We start from the raw sequence: 23,516 nt of genomic DNA, 5'->3' as shown, positions 1-23,516 counted from the left end.
ATGTACAGAAACCACCTTGCTCCCCAAACATTTCACTTCAAGTCCCTCATGAAGTTAGCAGTTAGTATTCCCATGTGCTCCTGGACAGAGATTAATGCCTCCACCCTTCAGAAGGCATTCGGGGTTTGATGTAGCCCCAGTACTTCCAAATAGGGACCATTAAAGCCAAGTTGATATCGAAGTGGGGACAAAAAGACAAGAGTATTCCAAATACTGTTTAGCCAGTCTGACAGTCTGGCCTGGGTATAAACATGGCTAAAATGTAAATAGCTCCTCAACATCACCATGTGTCAACCAGTCAACCGTGTGCATTCACATTATGCTGCCTGCCTCACTGTTGCTATTAGTGCATTCTGGGAAAAATCAAGGTAGCTGAGATAGCGCCTAGGGAACATGTACAGAACAGTATCAGAAGCATACAAGGCAATTCATTCTGCACAGATCTGGGAAGAAGGGCCAGCGAGCTGGGTTATATGCACATAGAGGGGGGAACTGAGTCCCTACAGCAAGTGTTATGGCCTGGATTTAAAAAAAAGGAAAGTGCACACCAGCCCTGGGTGCTGGAACGACATGGCTCGCTGCAGTGGCTACAAATATTGCCTTGTGGTAGACGGCCACAAGCCATGTTTAGAACCTGCATATCAGCAACTGTTACAAGTCAGACTTAAGACCCAGTCTAAACTGATGTTCCTTCTCCTGGGAGTGACCAAAATAATTGGTATACATCAATGGAAGGCAGAGATCCCAAGCTTTCCAGGGGTATACAGCATCCATTCCTATACCTTGAAACGGTCACTGATCCCTCCGACAAGGGAAAACATATGATCATGTCCTAGACAAGTCAGGATACGCTCAGCATCCTTGGCTAGGCTTCGCTGGGTACTGTGGATCACCGAGTTACATTGTACCCTTGGAAAGGATTTTTCTGTACTAACTGGTTAGTGAGTGGACGACACCAGCCAGAATATTGCTTAGGAAAGAATAGGCAACAGGACATACCATTTGCTTAGACAATCACCTCAGCTCTGTCCCCACCACAGGAGGCAGTGGAAGAGGATGAGTTGTATCCAGAAGGATCCCAGAATATTTTACAAGGAAGTCCCACTAAGAGGGCTTCGAAGGTATGCATTGACAGCAAGCTCTGAAGTAGTCCCAGCTTACCTCCCATGCTGATGAAATTTCTTGATCCTTCCTTTATGAAGCATCTGGCTCTGTTCACAAATGTCTCCAGATCATAGTCTGGTTGCTCTGTCATTTCCAACAGGTCATTGAGTTCAGTCATCTTCTAGATTTAGAAAAGTGACATTGATTAGGAAGTGGTTTTGTGCAAGTTCAGAATGTTTTCATGGCACGTCCTATGCTTCTGTTAAGCAGATCGGAGCTTCTGAAGACAGTCCGTTGCCAATGCCAGCACCAGCTATCTGAAGGTTGTAACTGGTAGCGGCTAGACATTACCACAAGCCAGTTTACCTTGAGAGGGTGGGAAAGAAACAGCTAGAATAAGTCACTAATGAGCAAAAGGTGAACATTCTTTAACACTTAATTCCCATGTGCATCACAATCCCAGTTCCTAGAACGCCCAAACACAGTTTACTCAAATATGGCAAGTTGATATCAATATGCAGAAGACAACTTGGGCTCACCCGAATCGTCAAACATACCTGTCTCATTTCTCTGAGTTCTTCTACAGCCTTCTCCTCCAGTTCACTAATCTGAGTCATGGCTTCACGGAAACTGGACATATGGGGAGACAACTCCTCTTCCTCCTCCTTGGAGAGCTAGTGTTCATGGGAAGAAACAAATCCCTGATAAGTATAGAGAAATTGTTCTTTGAGCCTCCAAATTCTGTTCCCAAAGCCGGTTACTCCTAGCTGCTTGGCTACGTTCACTGTCTGAGGCTTAAAATAGTGTGTGTGTGTGTGGGGGGGGGGGGGGGGGGGGGGGTTATTACCCCTGCTTTAAGTAGATATTGCAAATTTAAATAATTCTGAAATGTAACCAATAATTTTAAACTTTGAAGTTTAGTGTGAAAGATACTAGACTGCAAAATAGATTTTTGCCCATTCATTGAATTTTGTGCACATTTGTGATAAGATGCTATTATATTAACAAAGTATACAATAATGATAGATTTGCTTTTACACAATAATCAAGTTTAGCCATATATTAATGGGAAATTTTAAGCCACGGGTGTATATTAAGCAAAATCAGTTTAATAACGGTTAGACCTGGCTTGGCTAGTAGTCTTTAGAACATCTCTATAGTTGATTGCACTTCAATCTACCCTATATGGGTAACTAGCATGCAACGGACAAGTTTGTAATTTAGATGCCCAAGGATTTTTTTTTTAATCTGTACACGGATATTTTCTGGATGTTTTTGTTTGTGCGATGCCCTGTGATAAAGTTTGTTTTTAGTAACCCAAATGTATACACAGATGAACTTACTTTATAGTGTAAGAGACCAAATCATTTACTACAATCTATGGTTTGTTTTTATTTTTCCAATTTTTTTTTTTTTTTTTTTAGCACAAATGTACCTATTTAGATGCTTTTGCAATTTTGCATCAAGAGCATAGTTTTTGCTTTGAGGTTTGCATTACTAGCTTTTGGTAGCATAGTACCTAGCGCTGGTTATTTGGTCTCTGAAGTAGATTTCATAAACTGAAGTGAGGGATAGCCATTAACTATAGAGTGTATCAACATACGTCATGCTGAAGACTTGACTCTTCTTCACTGCTGTCCAGTTCCTCATTCTCCGTTTCCATACAATTCTGCATCTCACCACTCCCACCATTGTAAGGACTGAGCTCTTTCACTCTGCACAGGAGGAAGACTGCTTTATGACAAAGTCTGCTTTGCCCCAAACTGTTACTTGGTAAGGGTCACCTTAAATAGTTACTGCTACTTCCAGACCTCTCCAAGCCAGCATTCGGCTCGGAGAAAGATGCCATGTTGACAGCCTTGAACGTTATCTCCCCACACAGCACACACACGGGTAGCAAAAACCCTCCTAGGGGTGTTGGGAGGTTAAATTCCTTAACAATTGGGAGGTGCTTCTCCCAAGGTGCCTCATCAGTATAGGTCTACCTGGCTTCTAGGACTTGTGTCTAATCAAGCCACTGTTTCTATCAGAGACAAACTGCCAAGGTGGTCGGCAACACTGAAAACTGTCAGTTGAACTTTAACTGTAGACGAACTTCCCAAACTGACATGTCATTACCAGCTAGGACTTTAAGCAGTCATTGGGGTTAGCTGACCTAAATGCTAAACATTTGCTTTATGAGCTGCTTCAAGACAGAGGCTGTGACTTGAATACTCAGTACTAAATTAGCTGTAACCTACCTGGAAGGGGGGATGGTCACCAAATCAACCCACCAGCTCCTTTTTCCCATAACCATGAATAATCTGAGCAAGGGACACTTGTGATTATTGGAACCATTTATTCAAATGTTATGGCTCCGTGGTGGACGGCTGAAAGGCATCAAAACTCTGCTTCTCAGCTCCATGCAGTCAGTATCCAGATTTAGGTATTTTCTTAAAGAGCTTTAAAGCCACTTATGGCAGTTAAACCTGCCATAGTATATTTCATATACTGCACTCCCCTCCCCACCCCCGGTATGCAATTGGGCACACAACAGGCACTAGATGGTTATAGTGCAGTGACCTTTCTCCAGTGTTACACCTAGAAGTTGTTTGAATGGCGTTGGCATAAGGAAACTGGACTAAGGGAATGTCTACACTACAAACTTAAGTCAACGTACAGCCACTGCAGTAATTACTGCAGTTTTTCATGTCCACACTACCCTCCTCCTGTCGGTGGTGTGCATCCTCACTAGGAGCGCTTGCATTGACTTAACAGACAGGGGTGGGAGGGGGGGCTGCTGAGAGCCCAGGCAGTAGCCAGGCTCCAGCTGGAGCCCCCCACCCACTTCAGGGTGACAGTCTGAGCTGTGAGCACAGCATAGGGTTCGCCATAGGGAACCTACAAGCCTTTCTTGTCAATGTCATGACTGCCTCAGGCTCACAGCAGCCAGGGGGCTCACAGCTGAAGCTCTGAAATTGACACAGCAGGCTGGTAGGCTTTCTGCTGTGAAATTGAGCCGAGCCCAGCGCCAGTCTTACAGCTGAGGCGGTCACCTCAGGGTGGGGGATAGGAGACTCCAGCTGTGAGCCCAGCTGGCAGGGAGAGGGCAGCTGTGAGCTCCATGCAGGGCTCAATTTCCTAGTAGGGAGCCTCCCAACCTCTCTTGTCAATTTCGTGGCTCCAGCTGTGAGCCCCCTGCTGCAGAGCAGAGCTGTGAAATTGACATGGGCAGTTGTAAGCCAGTGTCTGGGTAGACACTGGATTGCCCTGACCACACGGATATAAGCACTATGCCTCTCCTGGAGGCAGAGTTATTACGTCAGTGTAGTTGGGCACTTACATCAGTAGGAGCAAGGCTGTAGTGTGGACACGGACGTAATTAGGTCAACGTAAGGCAGCTTACAGCGACCCAACTCTGTAGCATAGACCAGGCCCAAGTAAGGTCAGTGTGAAAGAAGATTCCATCTCAGAGCAACTGCAGCTGTTACCATCACCTCCCAACACCCATATACGAAACATAGGAATTTAGAGACTGGGGAAAAGAGGTATTATGATCAATGACCTGAAAGTGGAACATCAGATTTGGAAGCATGTAGGAACATGTGTCAAGATTAGCAATAGTCACAGTCTACCCAAAGAGATTATCCAAGACAAAAGAAAACGCTATTTAACACCTCAGTAGAAAATGATTGCAGCAGATCTACATCTATGAACTAGAGACCGCTCCCTTCATAAGGTTTTGATAATTAATGGCCTTTCGTGGGATACTGGGGAAAGTTGCAGAAAGGAAGACTGCAGAGGAATAGAAACCTGTGGAGAGCAGGTGCCTGATCTTTAACATCAGGCATCATCCAAAAGTGACAAGTTCTGCATCAGTGGGATTTCTCCCCTCACCCCCAGATTCCAAGGCCAGAAGAAACCATTCTGATCCATCTAGTCAGACCTCCTGTCTAACACAGGCCATAGAACTGCCAAAATAATTCCTAGAGCAGATTTAAAAAAAAAAAAAAAAGATCCAATTTTGATTTAAAATTAGTCGGAGATGGAGAAATCCACCACTGCCCTTGGTAAATTGTTCCAATGGTTAATTAATTATTCTCACCAATAAAAAACGTACATCTTATTTTCAGTCCGAATGTGTCTAGCCACTGGATCACGTTAGACCTTTTCATGAAAAATTGGAGAGCCCATTTTCCCCCATAGATATTTACAGTCTGTAATCAAGTCCCCCTTTAACCTTCCCTTTGTTAAACTAAATAGTTTAAAGCCCAGCTGAAGCTCAAGAAGCTCAAAGGATTAGAAAAAATGCCTTAATCATTCTTGCATCTGAAGAAGTGAGGTTCTTACCCACGAAAGCTTATGCTCCCAATACTTATGTTAGTCTTAAAGGTGCCACAGGACCCTCTGTTGCTTTAATCATTCTGAAGGCTCTTCTCTGAACTTCAATTTATCAGCCTTCTTGAATTGTGGGCATCAGAAACTGGACAATATTCCAGCAGTGGTCACACCAGTGCCACATACAGAAGTAAAATAACCTGTCTGTTCTTATTTGAGATTCCGGTTTATGCATCTCAACATCCCATTAGCAATTTTGGCCAGTGTCACCTTGGGAGGTCAGGTTCAGCTGATTATCCCTCATGACCCCCCAAATCTTGTTCAGGATCACTGCTTCCCAGTAGAGAGTCACCCACATCCTGTAAGTATGGGCTACATTCTTTGTTCCTAGATTTATGCATTAGCATTTAGACCTATTAAAAATGCATTGTTTGCTTGTGCCCAGTTAACTAAGCGATTCTGATCGCTCTGAATTAGTAATCTGTTCTCTTCATTATTTACCACTTCCCCAATTTTTGGATCATCTGCAAACATTCAGTGATTTTATTTTTTCTTCCAGGTCATTGAGAAAAATGTTAAATGGCACAGGGCCAAGAACAGGTGCCTGTTGGACCCTGCTGGAAACACACCTGCTTAAAGACCATTCCCCTTTTACAATTACATTGAGAGCCATCAGTTAGCCAGTTTTTAATCCACTTAATGTGTACTGTTCTGGTTTTTTAATCTTACTTGATACTGCATGACATTTAAACAGCCTTACGGAAATCTAAGTATATTACATCAAACACAATTACCCTTACCAATCAAACTTGTAATCTCAAAAAAATTAAGTGAGTTTGACAGGATCTATTTTCCATAAACCCACATTGATTTGCATTAGTTCTATTATCTACCTTTAATTCTTTAAAAATAGAGTCCCCCATTAGCCACCTCATCAGTCTGACAGGTCTATAGTTACCCAGGTCAGCCCATTTACCCTTTTAAAAATTGGCACAATATTAGTGTTTTCCCATTTTCTGGGACTTCCCCAGTGCCCCAAGACTTCTTGAGGAAAAAAAAAAAAAAAAAAAAAAAGTCAGACCAGCAAGCTCGGGGGGGGGGGGGGGGGGGGGGGGGGAGGAGAGAAAACAACACACACAACACTCTTGTTGCAGGTTATTTGGACCCACGAATTTAAAAAATGTCCAACCCAAGCTGGGTCAGACCAATGATCCATCTAATCCATCTTCCTATCTTTGGACAACAGCCAGTGCCAGATGCTTTAGAGGGAATCAACAGACCAGACCAGTTATCAAGTGATCCATCCTGTCATCCAGTCCCAGCATCTGGCAGTCAGAGGCTTAGGGACACCCAAAGCATGAGGTTGCATCCCTGACCATTTTGGCTAATAGCCACTGACAGACTTATCCTCCATGAATGTATCTAGTTCTTTTTTTAACCCAGTTATACCTTTGGCTTTCACAACACCCTGGCAACATTGTACTTCCTTTTCTTGGTTTTAAACTTGCTATTAATTTTGTTGGGTGACCCTTGGGGGGAGGGGAGGGGACATTTTCTCCACACCATTTATGATTTCATAGTCCTCTATCATATCCTCCCTCTCAGTTGTCATCTCTTTTCTAAGCTAACAGGTCCCTTTTTAATCTCTTCATATGGAAGCTGTCCTAAACCCCTAATCATTTGTATTGCCCTTCTCTGTACCTTCTCCAATTCTAACATCTTTTTGAGATGGGGCAGTCAGAACTACATGCAGTACTTGAGGCGTGGGCACACCAGGGATTTATGTAGTGGTATTATGATATTTTCGGTCTGATTATTTATTCCTTTTCTAATGGCTCCTAATCAGGAGGTCAGTTAATCACAGTTAACTCAAGCGATTAACACAAAACAAATTAGATTTTAAAAGTCGTGATTAATCAGTTTTAAAATCGCACTGTTAAACACTAGAAAACCAATTTAAATTATAAATATTTTTTGATATTTTTCTACATTTTCAAATATATTGATTTCAATTGCAATACAGAATACAAAGCGTACAGTGCTCACTTTATGAGATTGAATGCAGTGCTATTAAATTTCTCAGACTAGAGAGAAATAAGAATTCAACAAGTCACTAAACTGAGTGGAAGAGAGGAAAGATAGTCCAGTGGCTAGGGTTAGATTGTGACTACAAAGACCTGGGTTGAATTCCCTGTTTTGCCACAAACTTCCTGTGTGATCACAGGCAAGTCAGCTCTGTGCCTCATTTTCCCCCATCTGAAGTGGGAATACTACCACCTGAATGGGGCATTGTGAGGACAACTATATTAAAGATTGTGAGGCACTCAGATACTACGGTAATGAGGGCCGTAAATATTTAAGTTCGTGCTGCAAGGTTGACACTAATAAGTCTGTGGGATACTAACTACTGTTTAAAAGTCAGTAGCATTCAGGACCATTCTGATTTGATCAGATGTGCCATCAACATCAATCACCAGCTACCGATGATCTTCTACCAACTACATCTCCCAACCAGATGAGACGCTGCCTAATGCCTTAGCCAACAATTACAACTTAAAAAAACTCCAGACAGCTTGGCAAGTTAACATACAGATTTATGGGCTACACATCCCTTTAGCCAGCTTTGTAGGGCAAAGGGACCATTCAGGAGATTTGGCATTATTTGCAAGAGTACCCCAACACAACTGGTACATAAATTTAATGTAATTTTAAATTAGATAGTCACTCTGCAGTTTGCCTTTGATGACCTGCAACAAGAAAACACTAGAGTTTGTGCCCTTTTGATTCCTTTCGACAAAGTATAAAAGGCCTGAAAGGTTTGGGTTTTTCCAAAAAAGAGTTTGCTTTTTCTCTCACCAGAGAAATTCAGGTCTTGTCCAAACAGTTTTTCCCCTGGAAAATAGCCTTAAGTGCTAGTTGGTACAACATTGGATACGAAGTGAAGCAATTTGTATCCAGGCAGCTTAAAATAAACACTCATTTTACTAATACCTGACAAATAGCAGGAAGAAAAACCAACCAGACATGGCCTGGGCATTTCTGAGTTCTCCCCTGGCCTGCTATCAGCCTTGAAGGCAAGACTTCACCTTCCTGATCCTTCTAAGGTAAAGGCAGGCAAATTTTTTTAAACCCCTCCACTCTCCCCTTTTGGCTTCTATACAACTGCAAGCAGCAGAAGAGGGAACAAATCCTGTTTTCACTTCTCAGGCCATTTTTAAAGTGCAATCCTAACCTGAAAGCTAGGAAACGTAACCAAGGTTTCAATGCATTCTCTTTATTGGTAATTATGCCCTAGCCAGGAAGGCTCTAAGTTGGCTTTTAGAACCCATTTTGATTGAGCAGATTTGACCTGGAGTCAGAACAAACATAGAAAACCAAGCTGCTCTGAAGAGTGACCTAAGGCGGGCGACAAAAATGTTTGCTCGGGAGTTAGAGAGTCATGATCCCCATTGCAATGGGAGAAGAAATTCACAAGTGAGAAAGCAACAGAGGGTCCTGTGGCACCTTTAAGACTAGCAGAAGTATTGGGAGCATAAGCTTTCGTGGGTAAGAACCTCACTTCTTCAGATGCAAGTTTTTGGCCTGGTCCACACTAACCCCCCACTTCGGACTAAGGTACGCAAATTCAGCTACGTTAATAACGTAGCTGAATTCGAAGTACCTTAGTCCGAACTTACCGCGGGTCCAGACGCGGCAGGCAGGCTCCCCCGTCGATGCCGTGTACTCCTCTCGCCGAGCAGGAGTACCGGCATCGATGGCAAGCACTTCCGGGATCGATCTATCGCGTCTAGACAAGACGCAATAAATCGATCCCAGAAGATCGATCGCTTACATCCGGACCAGGAAGTAAGTATAGATGTACACTTAAAGGTGCCACAGGACCCTCTGTTGCTTTTTACAGATTCAGACTAACACGGCTACCCCTCTGATACAAGTGAGAAAGGCCATTACCTGTCAGCATATCTCAGGGTGTTTAAGGTGTACTCACACGAACTCATGCCTGGGGAAATCATTGCAATCTGAAAACAAATGGAAGATAATAAGCAGGTGTCAAGCTTTTGCTTACTGATCAATGCTTTACCTGACAAGACAAAGGCTCTCTAGAAAGCAAAACTATTCCTAGAACACTGCACGAAGTTTTGACCGCTACAGAAAGTCTTAAAACTGGGAATTTGGTTTCTATTCCCAGCTCTGCCACTGGCTCATTTGGGCTTCTGAAAGGGCACTAATGTTCTATCCGAGTAAAATGCTGTCTCAGTCAGCATTCAGGAGTAAGTGCAAGTTTACTCAGCAATTTACTCTGGCCCTGCTCCCAGCGGTTACTCAGAAGCATCAGGGATTTGACTCAAGAAAGTTCACTAACTTTTATCCCTGTAAAGCTGTGGGATGGGCAGCAGATTTCACGGACTTTCTGGTTCATGTATTTATAAAGCAATATCTAAACTCTGAATGCACAGCCTTTCTGGCTCATCACCAGCCAAGAACCAGCTTTCTGATGCAAGGAAAGAAGGTAAACCTCTTTTCACTCGTGAAATTATCCAATTTGGCCTGGAGTCACCAAGACAAATATGAAACCACCGAGTCACTTGTCAGAGTTGGCCCACACTAAGTATTATGAACCTCAAAGATGATAAACTGATAGAGAATTAGAACATGCATTTTAAGGTGCCCACAAAGCATTTACACTTACCATACAGGTCCTGGAGTTTGCCCCTATGAATGAGTCTCTCAGCACCTGGGTCAGCTTGCTTTCCCTGAAAGGTGTATGAGATTTGTTCTGACCTAGTGCTCGGATACATTCCTGGAGGGGCAAAATAGATCCCATTAATGTAATGTCTGCCATCTTGGTTGACAAGTCTCCACAGAATAGTTCCTACCTACCTTTTGTAACTGTTGTTCTTCGAGATGCATTGCTCATGTCAATTCCATTCTAGGTGTGCGTGTGCCCGTGCCCACATGTGCGGCCGGAGATTTTTGCCTTAGCAGTCTCTGTAGGGTTGGCTGTGGCACCCTCTTGAGTGCCATGTTCACGCGTCAGTATATTAGGTGCCGCCAGCCCTATGCCCCCTCCGTTCCTTCTTGCTGGCAACTCCGACAGAGGGGCAGGAGGGCAGGTAATGGAATGGACATGAGCAACACATCTTGAAAATTATATTGAGATATACCTATCTCAGAGCTGGAAGGGACCTTGAAAGGTCATCGAGTTCAGCCCCCTGCTTTCACTAGCACGACCAAGTACTGATTTTTTGCCCCAGATCCCTAAGTGGCCCCCTCAAGGATTGAACTCACAACCCTGGGTTTAGCAGGCCAATGTTCAAACCACTGAGCTATCCCTCCCCACCCCCTACGAAAGGTAAATAACTGTTTTTTCTCCGAGTGCTTGCTCATGTCGATTTTATCCTAGATGACTCAAGCAGTATCCCTGGAGGCAGGCTCAAAGTTCACGGTCGTCTGGTTTGCAACACTGCTCTGCCAAAGCCAGCATTGTCTCGGGCTTGCTGGGTAAGCGCATAATGAGATGTAAACGTGTGGCTAGATGACCAGGTAGCGGCCCTGCAGATATCCTGAGTCGGCACTTGGGCTAGGAAGGCTGCTGCCGAAGCCTGCATCCTAGTCGAGTGAGCAGTCACAGTCACCGGTGGAAGCACTCGTGACAATGTATCCCATAATGCTTTATGGAAATAGGACATAACTGGAATGTTTTATGCTACATGTGCCATATAACATCTCTGTAAAGGTTATGGTCTACTGAATCTATTCATCTTATTTGTACACATCATTTTTGTACTTGAAATTATGAATATTGGCTGTATACTTGCTTGATTTCTAAGTAAGCTCTGTAAGGCACTTGGTCAGCTTCTTTAGAAAGGAATTTGCAAAGTTAAGTGCCCAATCAAGAAGCACTTAAAGAACAATGGATCTTGGAATGCTCCAATCCACATAAGGAGTCTACTTGAGAACGTTCAAGGTAGCAGGTGAACAATGGCTGCTACCTGCAGTTCTGAGTCATGCATGGACATGTGGCTTGCCCATGTGACTCCAAAACGCCATCTTGGAGCTGGACTTTGCATAGGAGAGAGTCTCCACCCACAAGAGAAAAAGTCTATTTAAACCCATGGGAGACCCCTCCATTTGGTCTTCAGCTGGCTAAAGAGAGCCTCTCCACGCCTAAAGATACCTGAAAGAAACTGGAACAAAGGGCAACAACTACAAGGGGTCTGAGTGACTGCTGGACCCAGACTAGAAGGCGGTTAGTCTGTAAAAGGACGCTTACTGTAACTGGTGAGGTTTTTATCTGCATTCAGTTTCTTACTGTATTAGACAGACTTGCGGGTTTTATTTTATTTTGCTTGGTAATTCAGTTTGTTCTGTCTGTTATTACTTGGAACCACTTAAATCCTACTTTCTGTATTTAATAAAATTACTTTTTAAATATTAATTAACCCAGAGTATGTATTAATACCAGGGGGGGAGGGGGGAGGAAGACGGCAAACACTATCCGTGTATAGAGGGCGAACAATTTAGGAGTTTACCCTGTAAAAGCTTTATACAGGGTAAAACGGATTTATTTGGGGTTTGGACGCCATTGGGAGTTGGACATCTGAGTGTTAAAAACAGGAACACTTCTGTAAATTGCTTTCATTTAAGCCTATAGCTGTTAGGGGACGTGGTTCAGATCCTGGGTCTGGGTTTGCAGCAGGCTAGCGGGTCTGGCTCAAACCAGGCAGGGCACTGAAGTCCCAGGCTGCAGGGCAGGAAAGCAAGGGCAGAAGTAGTCTTGGCACATCAGGTGGCAGCCCCCAGGGGGTTTCTGTGATCCAACCCGTCACAGCACTTTTGCCAGCTTGTAGCAGTAGCGGATGCAGGCCATGATCCAGGATGTAATCCTCTGAGCAGACACTGGGCAACCTTTCATCCTGTCTGCCACTGCAACAAACACCTGCGTTGACTTATGAAACTGCTTAGTCCTGACGATGTAGAAAAAAGTGCCTCCTGACGTCCAGAGCATGCAATTTGCACTTCTGTTCCAATTTATGAGGCTTTGGGAAGAAGACAGGTAAGTATATGTCCTGGCCAGTATGAAACTGTGAAACTACCTTGGGCAGGAATGCTGAGTGTGGCCGCAGCTGGACTTGTCCTTGTATAACACCGTATAGGGCAGCTTCAAAGTAAGCACCCTGATCTCAGAGACCCAATGGGCAGACGTTATTGCGACCAAGAAAGAAACTTTCCAGGAGAGGAGAAGGGAGCAGGAAGCTAGAGGCTTGAAGGGAGGACCCATGAGCCACGACAGCACAAGGTTCAGGTCCCAGGGAGAGATGGGATCCCTGATGTGCGGGTAGAGGCACTCCAGACCTTTCAAAAACCAGGGGATTTGTAGGGAGGGGTTAAGGGGGTTCCCTAGCTTGTGTTTTTTGTTATGTTAGATCACGATTCCTACAGATGACTGCTTGTTTACTTACCTGATCAGTAGTCAGGGGTCACCAGTGAGGGTAGGTAGGTAGGTGGGTGTGTGGTCCCAGCTCTGTGCAGACAGCTGGCACGGCAGACCGTGAGTGAACTGTCCAATGACAAGAGCCGTTAAGAGACAAAGCCATCCAGCTAGGTTTATTGTCGACAAAGCATGGTAGCAGTATCCCACAGACTCTACTGGACCACCAATACATATATGCCCATAACAACTGACCAGCTCAGTGAATGGCGGGACTTTCCGTTCCTCCCTAAGGCCAGACAAAGATACTTCCTTTGAGATACATCTTTATACCCCGAGACAAACAAGTTAGTTACTGCCCCCTGACATCACTAGTTATCACCCATCATCTTGTACATGTTGTTTCAATCAAAACCTCTCCTTTACATACTGTCATCCTGACCTTATCTTTTAGGAGGCATCAGCGTGTTCCTGTTATCCTTGGGTAATGTTTTTGTACTATCATTGCTATCGGGAGGTTCTGGTACCACTTGATATCGGTTTGCATGAATACTCTGACTAGCACTTCTTAGGAATGTGTATTTCTGCAATATCAGCCCTGTTTTTGCCAGATTGTGAGCAGATCTTGCCTCATACCAGGCCTCTAATACAAGGGGCTATGTCTCAGTCTCTCTTCCTACTACACCAGGGAGGGGACGATGGAGGCCAAGAAGACCATGCAAATCTTCAACTTCCTGAGAGACTTGAGGCATCGCAGATCCAGAACGGGTCTGAGGCCCCCTTTTGCTTTGGGGATTAGGAAGTAGCTGAAGTAGAATTCCTGTCCCTTCATGTCCCAAGGGACCTCCTCCACCACCACCCCCAGGTGCAGGAGGTTCTCGACCTCATGAGAAGGGTCCCTGAAGAGGGGGGGGTGGAAGGGAGGGGTGACCGAGGTGACCCGCGACCAGGCCGAATGGTAGGGACGAAGATGGTTGAGGAAAGAACAAGGTGGATCCAGGGAGTTGACCAGAACGTTGCTCTCGAGCGCACCTTCAAAATGAGCGTTTCTGGCCCCTGGGATGTTTTAGGGGGCTGGGCTGTGCAGGCTAGCAGGAGGAGGAAGGGCAGTGATGACTAAAGCTCGTGTCTCTATCCCTTCTCTTTGCAGACCCCTGTCAAGGCTGCCAAGGCCTTGGTGGCAGCGGCCGGAACTGCTTCCTCGACGATTGCGGCGTATGCAGATCCAGGGAGCAAAGGGCAGCCCAAGTGTCCTTTAGGTCATGCAACCACGAGTCAGTCTGCTCTGTGAAGAGGCCATTCCCATCAAATAGGAGATCTTGAATTGACGCCTGCATTTCTTGGGACAGGCCAGCGGTCTGAAGCCAGGAGCTGCACCTCACGACCACCGCCAATGTGACCACCCTCGCCGCCAAGTCAGCCGCGTCCCACGCCATTTGAAGGGAGCACCTTCCTGCCACCCGACCCTCCCCCCCAGGGTGTCAAACTCCTGGGCCAAGTCCTGGGGCAGGGACTCATGGGACTTCCTTCGTAAGTTCAAGAAGTTAAAATTGTATCTGCCCAAGAGATCCTGGTGGTTTGCCACCTGGAACTGAAGGCTAGCTGTCGAATACAATTTCCTCCTTATTTTTGGAGGTTGAGCTGGTGGGCCCCTGCTTGTCCTTTTCGTTGCCCATCAAGACGACCAGCGAGCCTGGAAGTGGGGGGGTATGTAGGTACTCAAACTCTTGGAGATGGGAGGGATGGAGGATGCAGTTTACCAGAGGGTCTTGGCATTTTTTAATACCACATCATGCACTGGCAGTGCAATATGGGCAGGGGTGGACACCGGAAGCACACTGAACAGGGCGTCCGCCTGCTTGGCCATCTCCTCCACCTCTAGGCCCAAGTTGTTGGCCACCCATCGAAGCAGGGCCTGGTGCTCTTCAAAATTGTCTGGTGGGCTGGCCCTCCAAGACCCCGCCACCACCTTATCCGGGGAGGATGATAGTGACAACTGTACTGCCACGGGAGGCCCCGGGGAATCATCCCCCATGGGGGAAAGAGGGCTTCAGGATGGGCACTTTCTCCTCTACCCTGAACACCAAATGTGCTTCGCACTCCAAACCTGGTACTGTCAACTGTTGCTCCGAGGTGGCAGCCAATGAATGGCGCAAAGGGGGAATCAGTGTCACAGGCATGCCCCACACACGCCAACAGGACCATGGTGTTGGCCACTAGCCATTTTGCTAAGGCGGCATCACAGAGGTCGACGCAGCCTCCAGTGCCCAATCGTGCCGGTGATGCCTCGCCGAGTGGCTGAACTCCCTCTGTGCCAGAGGAAACCCCTTCCGGTAACCACGGTGGGGCTGTCGATGCCTGTGTCTGTTGGCTAACCATCACCGCTGGAGACCAGTGCTTGGAATTCTAGGACTGGTGCCGGGGGGGACCGATAACGCAATGGAGATTATTCCCACAATGCGGGGGATGGGGCTCTGCTAAGAGGACGACCGGTGGGAGAGTGAACAGTGCCAGTGCAACTGACTGGTGCTGCCCCCTAGTTGACCCACGTCAAGAGGGCGGAGACTGCAATTGTGGTGCTGGTGATCTTGGGCGAACCGCCAAGGACCTGGGTGGCGAAGCTGGAGATCTGTGGCCTGGAGTGGGAGAGCACTGCCTTGGCTTTGGGGATCAGCAGCACTCAACTGCCCTCTGGGGCGTCCTGATGGCTGGCTTGCCCTCGAAGGGAGCCTTTGCCACTTCCTACAGCACAGACAGTGCAGTCAGCACTGATAGAGGCCTCTGCTCTTTAGGCACCAGTAGAGTCTGGGAAGGAGTCTGCCCCACCACAAGTCTGGGTCCCCTGCAGCTCCTGGGAGTCAGTGGCGGATCCCTTGGGGGGCTACGGGCCCCGATTGGGGAGGCATGTCCATGTGGCTCCAGTGTGGGCGGGCAGCCTGAACTGGGACCTTTGCCTGATACCCCATGGTCTTTCTTGCCTGGTGCCGGGGAGACATGCTTCTTGGCCTTCTTTTTGGGCACCAGTGATGGAAAGTGGTGCTGGGCTGATCCCGGTGCCAGGGGTGCGCTACACACAGAGACCGAAGTACTAGGGGTAAAGTCTGGACAGGAAGGCTTGGAAGCCAGGCGAAGAGCAGCCTCCATGAAGAGGGCCCTCAGATGGATGTCGTGCTCTTTCTTGGTCCTGGGCTGAAAGTTTTTGCAAATGCAACACTTGTGCTTGGGGGAGTCGCATGTGAAGGACTTCAGGCAGCTGCTCTGGGGGGTCACTAACAGGTATAGGCCTGTTGCAGTCCAAGCAGAGATCCTCATTGGGACTCTACTATAAACAAAATTATTTACACAGTTCTAAGGCTCGAAGTCAGAAGGGACGAAAAACCGCTAGCCAAGGAAAGGGCGCTCCGACTAGCCACCACGGGCGGTAAGAAGGAACTGGAGTGTAGGGCCGGCGGCACCTAATATACCAATGCAGGAGCGTGACACTCAAGAGGGCACCACAGCTGACCCCCTGGATACCTCTAAGGCAAAAATCTCCGACAGCCGTGCACGTGGGCACACGCACACCTAGAATGGAATAGACATGAGCAAGCACTCTAAGAACTAGTCAATAATAAGCTATTGTAGCAGCACCTAGAGGACTCAAGCAGGGTCAAAGCCACATTCTGCTACATGCTATACAGACACAAAGGAAGATATGGCCCCTGCCTCAGAGCTTCTAGCTATTGGACTTACAGGAACACCTTAGGATTGTCTAACTGCTTGGATTTTTAAATACACTACTTGGGTAGCGCTTCAGAGAATGTTCTAGCAGTCCCTGGGCTGACAAGGTTTAAGCTCAGAGGGGGAGCTGTGTTAGTCTGGATCTGTAAAAAGCAACAGAATCCTGTGGCACCTTTAAGATTAACAGATGTATTGGAGCATAAGCTTTTGCGGGTGAATACCCACTTCGTCAGATGCATGTTTAAGCTATTAGACTCCTGACAAAAGGATTCTGAATGGAAAGACGTGCAGCATAACTTTCAATGGACAGTCCTCAAAGGAGGCCAACTCTGTACATTTAAAAAAAAAAAAAAAAAAAAAGACTAAAAAAGCATCCTGTAAAGAACAGCCCTGCATTGCAAGAAGATGGATTAGATAATCCAATAGCATTTCCATCCAACCTTTGCTGATTCACATTGACATTGCTCTGAGTTCTACTCTACCTTCAAAGCCAGAAGGCTCTTGTTTATCTCTGCCCCTTCCATGCGTGTCTGCCGATCAGCACTAGAAGTATCTGCACCTCTCTCATTTCCAGCTAAGTCGACCAAGGAAAATTTGCCATGTAATTTCCCTCTTCTGCGTAGTATGATTTGGAAGCAGGCATGTGACCGTGAGGAGCTAGAGTTTGCAAAGGTCTGTCCAGATGTCCTACAGTGGAGATATGGATGAAGTTTATTACAATTTTAGATATCACAAAGCATCTTTCATGCCTAGCTCCCCAGCACTAAGCAAGAACATTCATAAGCTATTCACAAATGAAGTCAGTAAAAAGTCTAGTTTATCTGCTTGGTTTTAACAAAAACTTCCAGACATTAATACAACTGAATTAAAAAAAAAGTCATTTCATTATTCCCACAGCTTGATTTAATCAAGCCCTAATCCTTCTCTGCTATACTCCTTTGCAGACACTCCCATTATTGGCTGCACTTTGAGACTCAAATCAAACATCTCTTGAAGAGACTTTGAAGCTGTATATGGAGGCGGTCACTATTACTAAGGAACATTTTTCCAGATTGCATGGAGAAAAATGCTTCAGAAAGCAGTTTACCACCAATCCCAACTAGTAACAGGAAATACATCAACCCCTGTGCCTCAGAAGTCTGACCTTGATGTTTTGTAGTTTGAGTGTGCACTGCCAGCAATTAGAGATGTCTCAGGGTACAGAATCAGCTTGCCTAGCTAGAATGCCTCTGACTGACTACACTCAGATTCCTTACAGGTATTTAATGCCTAGAATGATACCTGCCCTCTCTTGAAGCCTTATAACCCTCATTCCGTTTCCCTACCATTTATACCCTGGAATAGACCACACACCATGCCATATCATGTTTTGTGTTTACACTGCAAGATGAGACAGGTTCCTTATTTTGGAACAGTTTACCCATTGTTTAGTACCATTCACACTTGGGTACCAGTCAAGTTAGTCCAGCAGTTAATGCCATCTGATGCACTGTAGATGCTCTGAAATCCTTAAAAAGATTTTTAAGTATGTTAATTAATAACCCCTGGAGGGTTGACAGGTCCAGATTTGGTTTGCTGCAGGGCAGCACTACACGTTTTCAGCAAGTATATGGTGTGATCCTAAGAATCCCTCAATGCTAGCTGGCAAAGGGCTCTCTGTTCTGTCAGCAACTCCTATCAGGCCTGACAAACCCACTACACCTAACACACTGCTTTCAGAGTATTTACCCAAGAAGGAGTATTGTGCAGTATCAAATGGAATCGGATGACACACTGGTCGGCACTATTATTGTGCAATGTATGCACTGACACTACATGATGAATTGTGTGTGCCTACTGATACTATGCTTTAAAATCTGTAACTAAACAAAGAAAAACAGATTCTCTTCCAGACAGGAGGGAAGGCAAGTCTCTGTACAATGCAAATTAAGCATGGTAAAGCTGACACAAAGGAAGCCCCATTTGCATGCAGCATCAACAGGAAAAACAGGTTGATGGGGAGGGGATGTGAACTCAACATAGCACCAGCATACTAGAGAACAAGCAACTGGGAAGAAGTCTGATTCGGGGGTGCATTTCAAAGATTTACTGGACTACCAAAGAAGGGAAAAGAACCCCTTTGTAGGACACAGAAGGAGTCATGAAAATCTGGACCCTGGTTATGGACTGAAAACCCAGCAGCTCTGTCAAAGACTGAATTCTGGAGAGGACCGCTAGTTGTTTGAATAGGAAAGGTAATCATTATTCAGTGTACACTTAGGATTGCATTTGATATTTTGTTTTATTTGTAACCTGATCTTAATATTCTTACTCAACTACTCATGTGAATCTCTGTTCTTTATTAATAAACTGATTCTTTTTTGTATTATAACTACATCTCAGTATTGTGGTATTAAGCAAAGTGTGAATCCTATATTGAATCAAACAATTCCCTTTGGGAGAGACAGCAGACTTGGTAATTACTGTGCATGGGACCAGACACTAGAGGCGGATACTTCTGCGGTGCACCTAATAGCCTGCAAAGCAAAACAGGACTGGCAGAATCCTGAGGAGAGCATGAGTGGTTGAAAGGCTGGTTGTGTACAAGAGCTGACACCCAGCTACCACAAGATAAACTCCCTCATGCCAGAGGCTGGGGATAAAAAGGTGACATACAATCCTGGGCATGCTGAGACAGGGTCACATATGGGTATGGACATTTAGCATGATGGTAGATAAGCTACCTTCATAACCCCACCCTCCCCTGACCTCCATTACCATCTACACTCTGAAAAGGCTGGCAAGTTCCCCCTCCCACCTTTAGGGAGACAAAGAAACTCTTCATAACATATTGCTGTGGGAAGTATTAGAGTTTGGAAAGATTTAAAAAAAATTCAATTGTCAAGTTCAGTTGAATGTGCTTAGGGAGTTCTAGACTAAGAATGGGTTAGGGTAGATCAATGCAGATATTCAGTGTGATACACAAGGCCTGCTCTAAACTAAGTTTTGTATTGCACTTCTAGCCTCTTCAGAGTCATGACAAGATTGCTTGCTACTGAACTGGAGGAAAAACTTCTCTAAGGGCTTGTCTATACTTACCGCACTGGTTCGGCGGCAGGCAATCGAACTTCTGGGTTCGATTTATCGCGTCTAGTCTGGACGCGATAAATCGAACTCAGAAGTGCTCCCCGTCGACTCCAGTAATCCTGCTCGCTGCGAGGAGTACGCGGAGTTGACGGGGGAGCCTGCCTGCTGGGTCTGGACGGCGGTAAGTTCGAACTAAGGTATGTCGACTTCAGCTACGTTATTCACGTAGCTGAAGTTGCGTACCTTAGTTCGATTTGGGGGTTTAGTGTAGACCAAGCCTTAAAACTCAACTAGCTACCAAAGGGGAGCTTCACAGAGAAGCCACCACAACATGTGGAATCAGCAGTGCACAGCCATGCTGTCACCACTGTTTTTTCAACCCTGGTATAGGAAGAGCCTTCAAGAGTTCGGATTTGTTCCATGACCAGCAATTTGCATTAGACAGTCCTTGCCTCCCACTCAGAACCCTGTAGTGCACAGGTGCTGTCCCAGACATCCCATGGTACTGTTAACCAGACAGTTATCTTGATAGGTTTTGAATATTACGCATGAGCTAGCCATGTTTAAAACCTATTGTAAGACACCCATGTCCATGCTTTCCTATCTCTGGGATTGGGTCTACTGGCTGATTCTCTTCCTCTCCCTTAGAGTCAAGGTGCTGAGTCACGTGCTCGTTATTGGGGGACAATGTTCATTACCCCTTATTTTAAGCCTGGCTATATAGATATCCTACAAAAACTTGTAATAGGAAATAAAGGCTGGAAAGCTAAAAAAACATTAAGGAAGCAGAAGCCCAGGGAGACAAACCTGCAGGCACTGCCCATCTCGATCATTCTGATCACATCATCTGCACAGCTGACTTGTCTTTCTTGGAGGCCAACCACTTGGACCTGCTGCTTTCCATCCTCAAGCACTCGGAGTTTTGCCTTCTTATTCAAGAGATCAAACACCTGTATTTGAGCAAGGAGATGGAGAGGCACACGTAAAGACTCTATTTCACAGTTTCCTCGTTTAAAGGACAGGTACATAGCATGGAATTATGCATACGAGAAATGCATACTCCAGGACTTTCCAATTCAATACCAGAGGCACAAAGGGCCCATGATCCAGCAATGACATGCAGATAGCTAAATAAAAATCGTACCATGTATCAAATGCAGAGTCAAAAAAACTCAGGATAAAGTCAAGACACGAGATCTCACCTTTCCATTATATATTTCAAAGAATGTCACATAGACCTCCAGGTCTTGATTCCTGTACCTGGGTTGGCTTTGAAGGAGGAAGACATCGCGTGCTGATGGGGGAAAGGAAGAAAAAAAAACCAACATGACCTAACCAGATTTTAGAGCAACAATTTCAGCTGCCTCTGGGATTCTGCCCCTTCCAAAGTGCTTCACAGCAAGGCAGTTATAGTATCTAGTAGCTGGAATGACAAATGCCCCAGCCAGATAGTAGTGGAGTTATCTGAACAGTAAGACACCTCCAAGTGAATCTGATTTCAGCTGTGTCCTCATTAGGACTGAAAAAAGAAAGGGATTATGGGAGCTGCTACTTCTGAAGTTATCAGTGAGCAACGATTTTATTTTCTGGCTTGGTTAACACAGACAAGTTTTAACTTGGCATAACATTACAATCCTCTATAGCTTTGAATCACTTGGTTGTTTTGGTTTTTTTAACTAGAGTGTTATTAGTTGGGATTCCTAGACAAGGAGACTTGCAGGTAGAGTTCAAAACTAGAATCTTCCTCTATTTTCTGAAAGGGAGAGTTCAAAAGTAAATCCAACTCCTTCCACCACTCCCTCCCCCCCCACCCCACCCCCCCCCAAAAAAAAAAAAAAACAACTAACTTTCCTTCAGGGCCAAGCTATTACTACTAATTTGCTAGGAACCAGCACTACCCTACGCACATTAAACAAACATGAAGCAAAGAACATAGGTCTCTGCCTCAGAGACCTTGTTTTGATCTTGATTAATTTTTTTTGCTCTAATAAAAGTTACTGTTAATACCATTATATCCAGAAGCTATATATTGGGTAATATCTATAGTTGGTAATTTACATAAATATTGCAACTAAATTTGTCAGTGCTTATTGGGGACAACATATGATAATCAGGGTTTATAGGAATTCTTTAAATATTTATTCATAAAGAACTTTAGTAAAGTCCATAAGGCCTTTATTTTATATAAATGTGTGAGAAGTTATTGAAGTCTTTTATGAAAGAAAATTACTACACACAACTTGGATTTGAAAACAAAGAAGAGTCAGCTTACATGCAAAAGCATATATCCCCTTTGAGACATTCTGAGTTTTCCCGGAGAAGTCGCCTCCCATAGTCTATTTAAAAAAAAAAAAAAGCCATTATAGATAGCAAGCCAAGTTATCACTCAACTGTAGTTCCAACAATATTCTAGGAAAAGAGTCCACATGAACAGCCTGTGAGCTCAATGGACTATCTAGACATGATGCTACGCAATGTAATTCAGGATAAAACTACAGCTTGATGTAGTTTAGTTCCAAACATTCAAAATGAGTTAACACGTCAGTGTGACAACCACGTTTTTCCCCAGCACCTAGGACAGTAGTTTCCAAACTGTGGCTTGCAACCCCAAATTAGGATTATCTTTCAGGTTCCCAAAAAGAACACTGCAGAGGGGATGCCTGTGGCCTCACTCTCGAGGTGGGGGGCAATGTCGCTCTTGGTCATGGTGGCTGGCGCAGGCCTGGGATACAATGACAGCTATCTCCCCCTTCCCAGGGCTGGAAGCCAGAGCCAGGATGGGTATGATCCGGCAGCTGTGGACACAGCAGGAGAAATCATTCAGGATGCAGAGCCAGCTCTTTCGGAGGTGGTGGAATCTCCATCCTTAGAAGTTAAAGTCAGGCTTAACAAAGCCCTGGCTGGGATGATTTCGTTGGGGATTGGTCCTGCTTTGAGCAGGGGGTTGGACTAGATGACCTCCTTAGGTCCCTTCCAATCCTGATATTCTATGATATGGTAACCCTATTCCAAGTGCAGTCATGCCATCAGCACGTGGGGTCATAGCAATCCCTAATGTGTGGAGGACACTATTTGCTCTGCACAAAGTCACTTCACATGTACAGTGTGTGTGAGGTCACACTGTGCAGAGGGTATCATTTTGGAGAGCATGTATGTAGTGCATATATATGATGCACGAGAGGCCACACTGTGTGGAGTGCATCATTTTGCTCTACAAAATTGTGTCCTTCATGCCGTCTGAGGTCCCAGGAAGAAATAATTCATTAAAATGGGGTCATGCCAGCAAGGAGCTTAGGAACCCCTGGCCTGGGACAAAGGGACCCTCTAGGTGCTATGAAATGTAAGGGGAAGTCACATGAGTTCCAGCCAACTATTTATCTACAAGCAAGAATTTGGGATCTTAGCAATGTAACCTGACTTCCTCTGTTCAGAGAGGAAAAAAAATTGCACTCCAAGATAGCAAAATTTTCCATGTGGCATTGAAAACAGGGGCTGCTAACAGGGAGTTTCGCAAGGGAGTTTGGAAGGGAGCAGGAAGGGGGCGAGGGTCCCTTGCCGGTTCCATCTGTTTTTCTCTTGATTCCCCTTAATACCTATAAAGCAACTACATTCTAACTGTTTGCTTAAACAACCCTTTCAGCTGACAGGGGGCTGCAGACAGGAGTTTGACAGAGGGAGGCTTACGATGGTTAGGAAGACCCGCAACACCTGTGCCAGCACTGCTGCTGTCTCCTCCACCTGTGCCTGTAGCCAGACAGAGTGCCTAAGCATGGATGCCTCTACCCAGATCCTGGTGTGGTTTTGCAAAGACTGTAACTTGCAATTTCCACTTACTGATATCCAGGCTGGGGGGACCATCCAATGTGAAAGGTGCCTG

The 23,516-nt window shown here is 45.4% G+C and overlaps 1 protein-coding gene across 3 annotated transcripts in view; it reads right to left on the bottom strand.

Moving 5' to 3' along the window:
* Positions 1-23,516, bottom strand: part of KIF2C (kinesin family member 2C) — a 53,880-nt gene that overhangs the window by 2,011 nt on the left and 28,353 nt on the right. For 2 of the 3 annotated variants that reach the window (XM_054037011.1, XM_054037013.1), the window contains 9 exons: positions 21,912-21,975; positions 20,842-20,933; positions 20,447-20,589; positions 17,056-17,260; positions 10,112-10,222; positions 9,373-9,440; positions 2,708-2,819; positions 1,662-1,778; positions 1,162-1,285 (listed from right to left, as the gene is read on the bottom strand). In XM_054037011.1, the coding sequence (XP_053892986.1) occupies positions 1,162-1,285; positions 1,662-1,778; positions 2,708-2,819; positions 9,373-9,440; positions 10,112-10,222; positions 17,056-17,260; positions 20,447-20,589; positions 20,842-20,933; positions 21,912-21,975 (1,036 nt within the window). The remainder of the gene's footprint in view (positions 1-1,161; positions 1,286-1,661; positions 1,779-2,707; positions 2,820-9,372; positions 9,441-10,111; positions 10,223-17,055; positions 17,261-20,446; positions 20,590-20,841; positions 20,934-21,911; positions 21,976-23,516) is intronic. The other variant, XM_054037012.1, reaches the window with a different exon arrangement.

This window comes from Malaclemys terrapin, chromosome 8 (genome assembly GCF_027887155.1).
Source record: "Malaclemys terrapin pileata isolate rMalTer1 chromosome 8, rMalTer1.hap1, whole genome shotgun sequence".
In the NCBI taxonomy this organism is placed as follows: Eukaryota; Metazoa; Chordata; order Testudines; family Emydidae; genus Malaclemys; species Malaclemys terrapin.
Note: the sequence above shows the minus strand (reverse complement) of the source record. Positions and strands in the feature narration are given on the sequence as shown.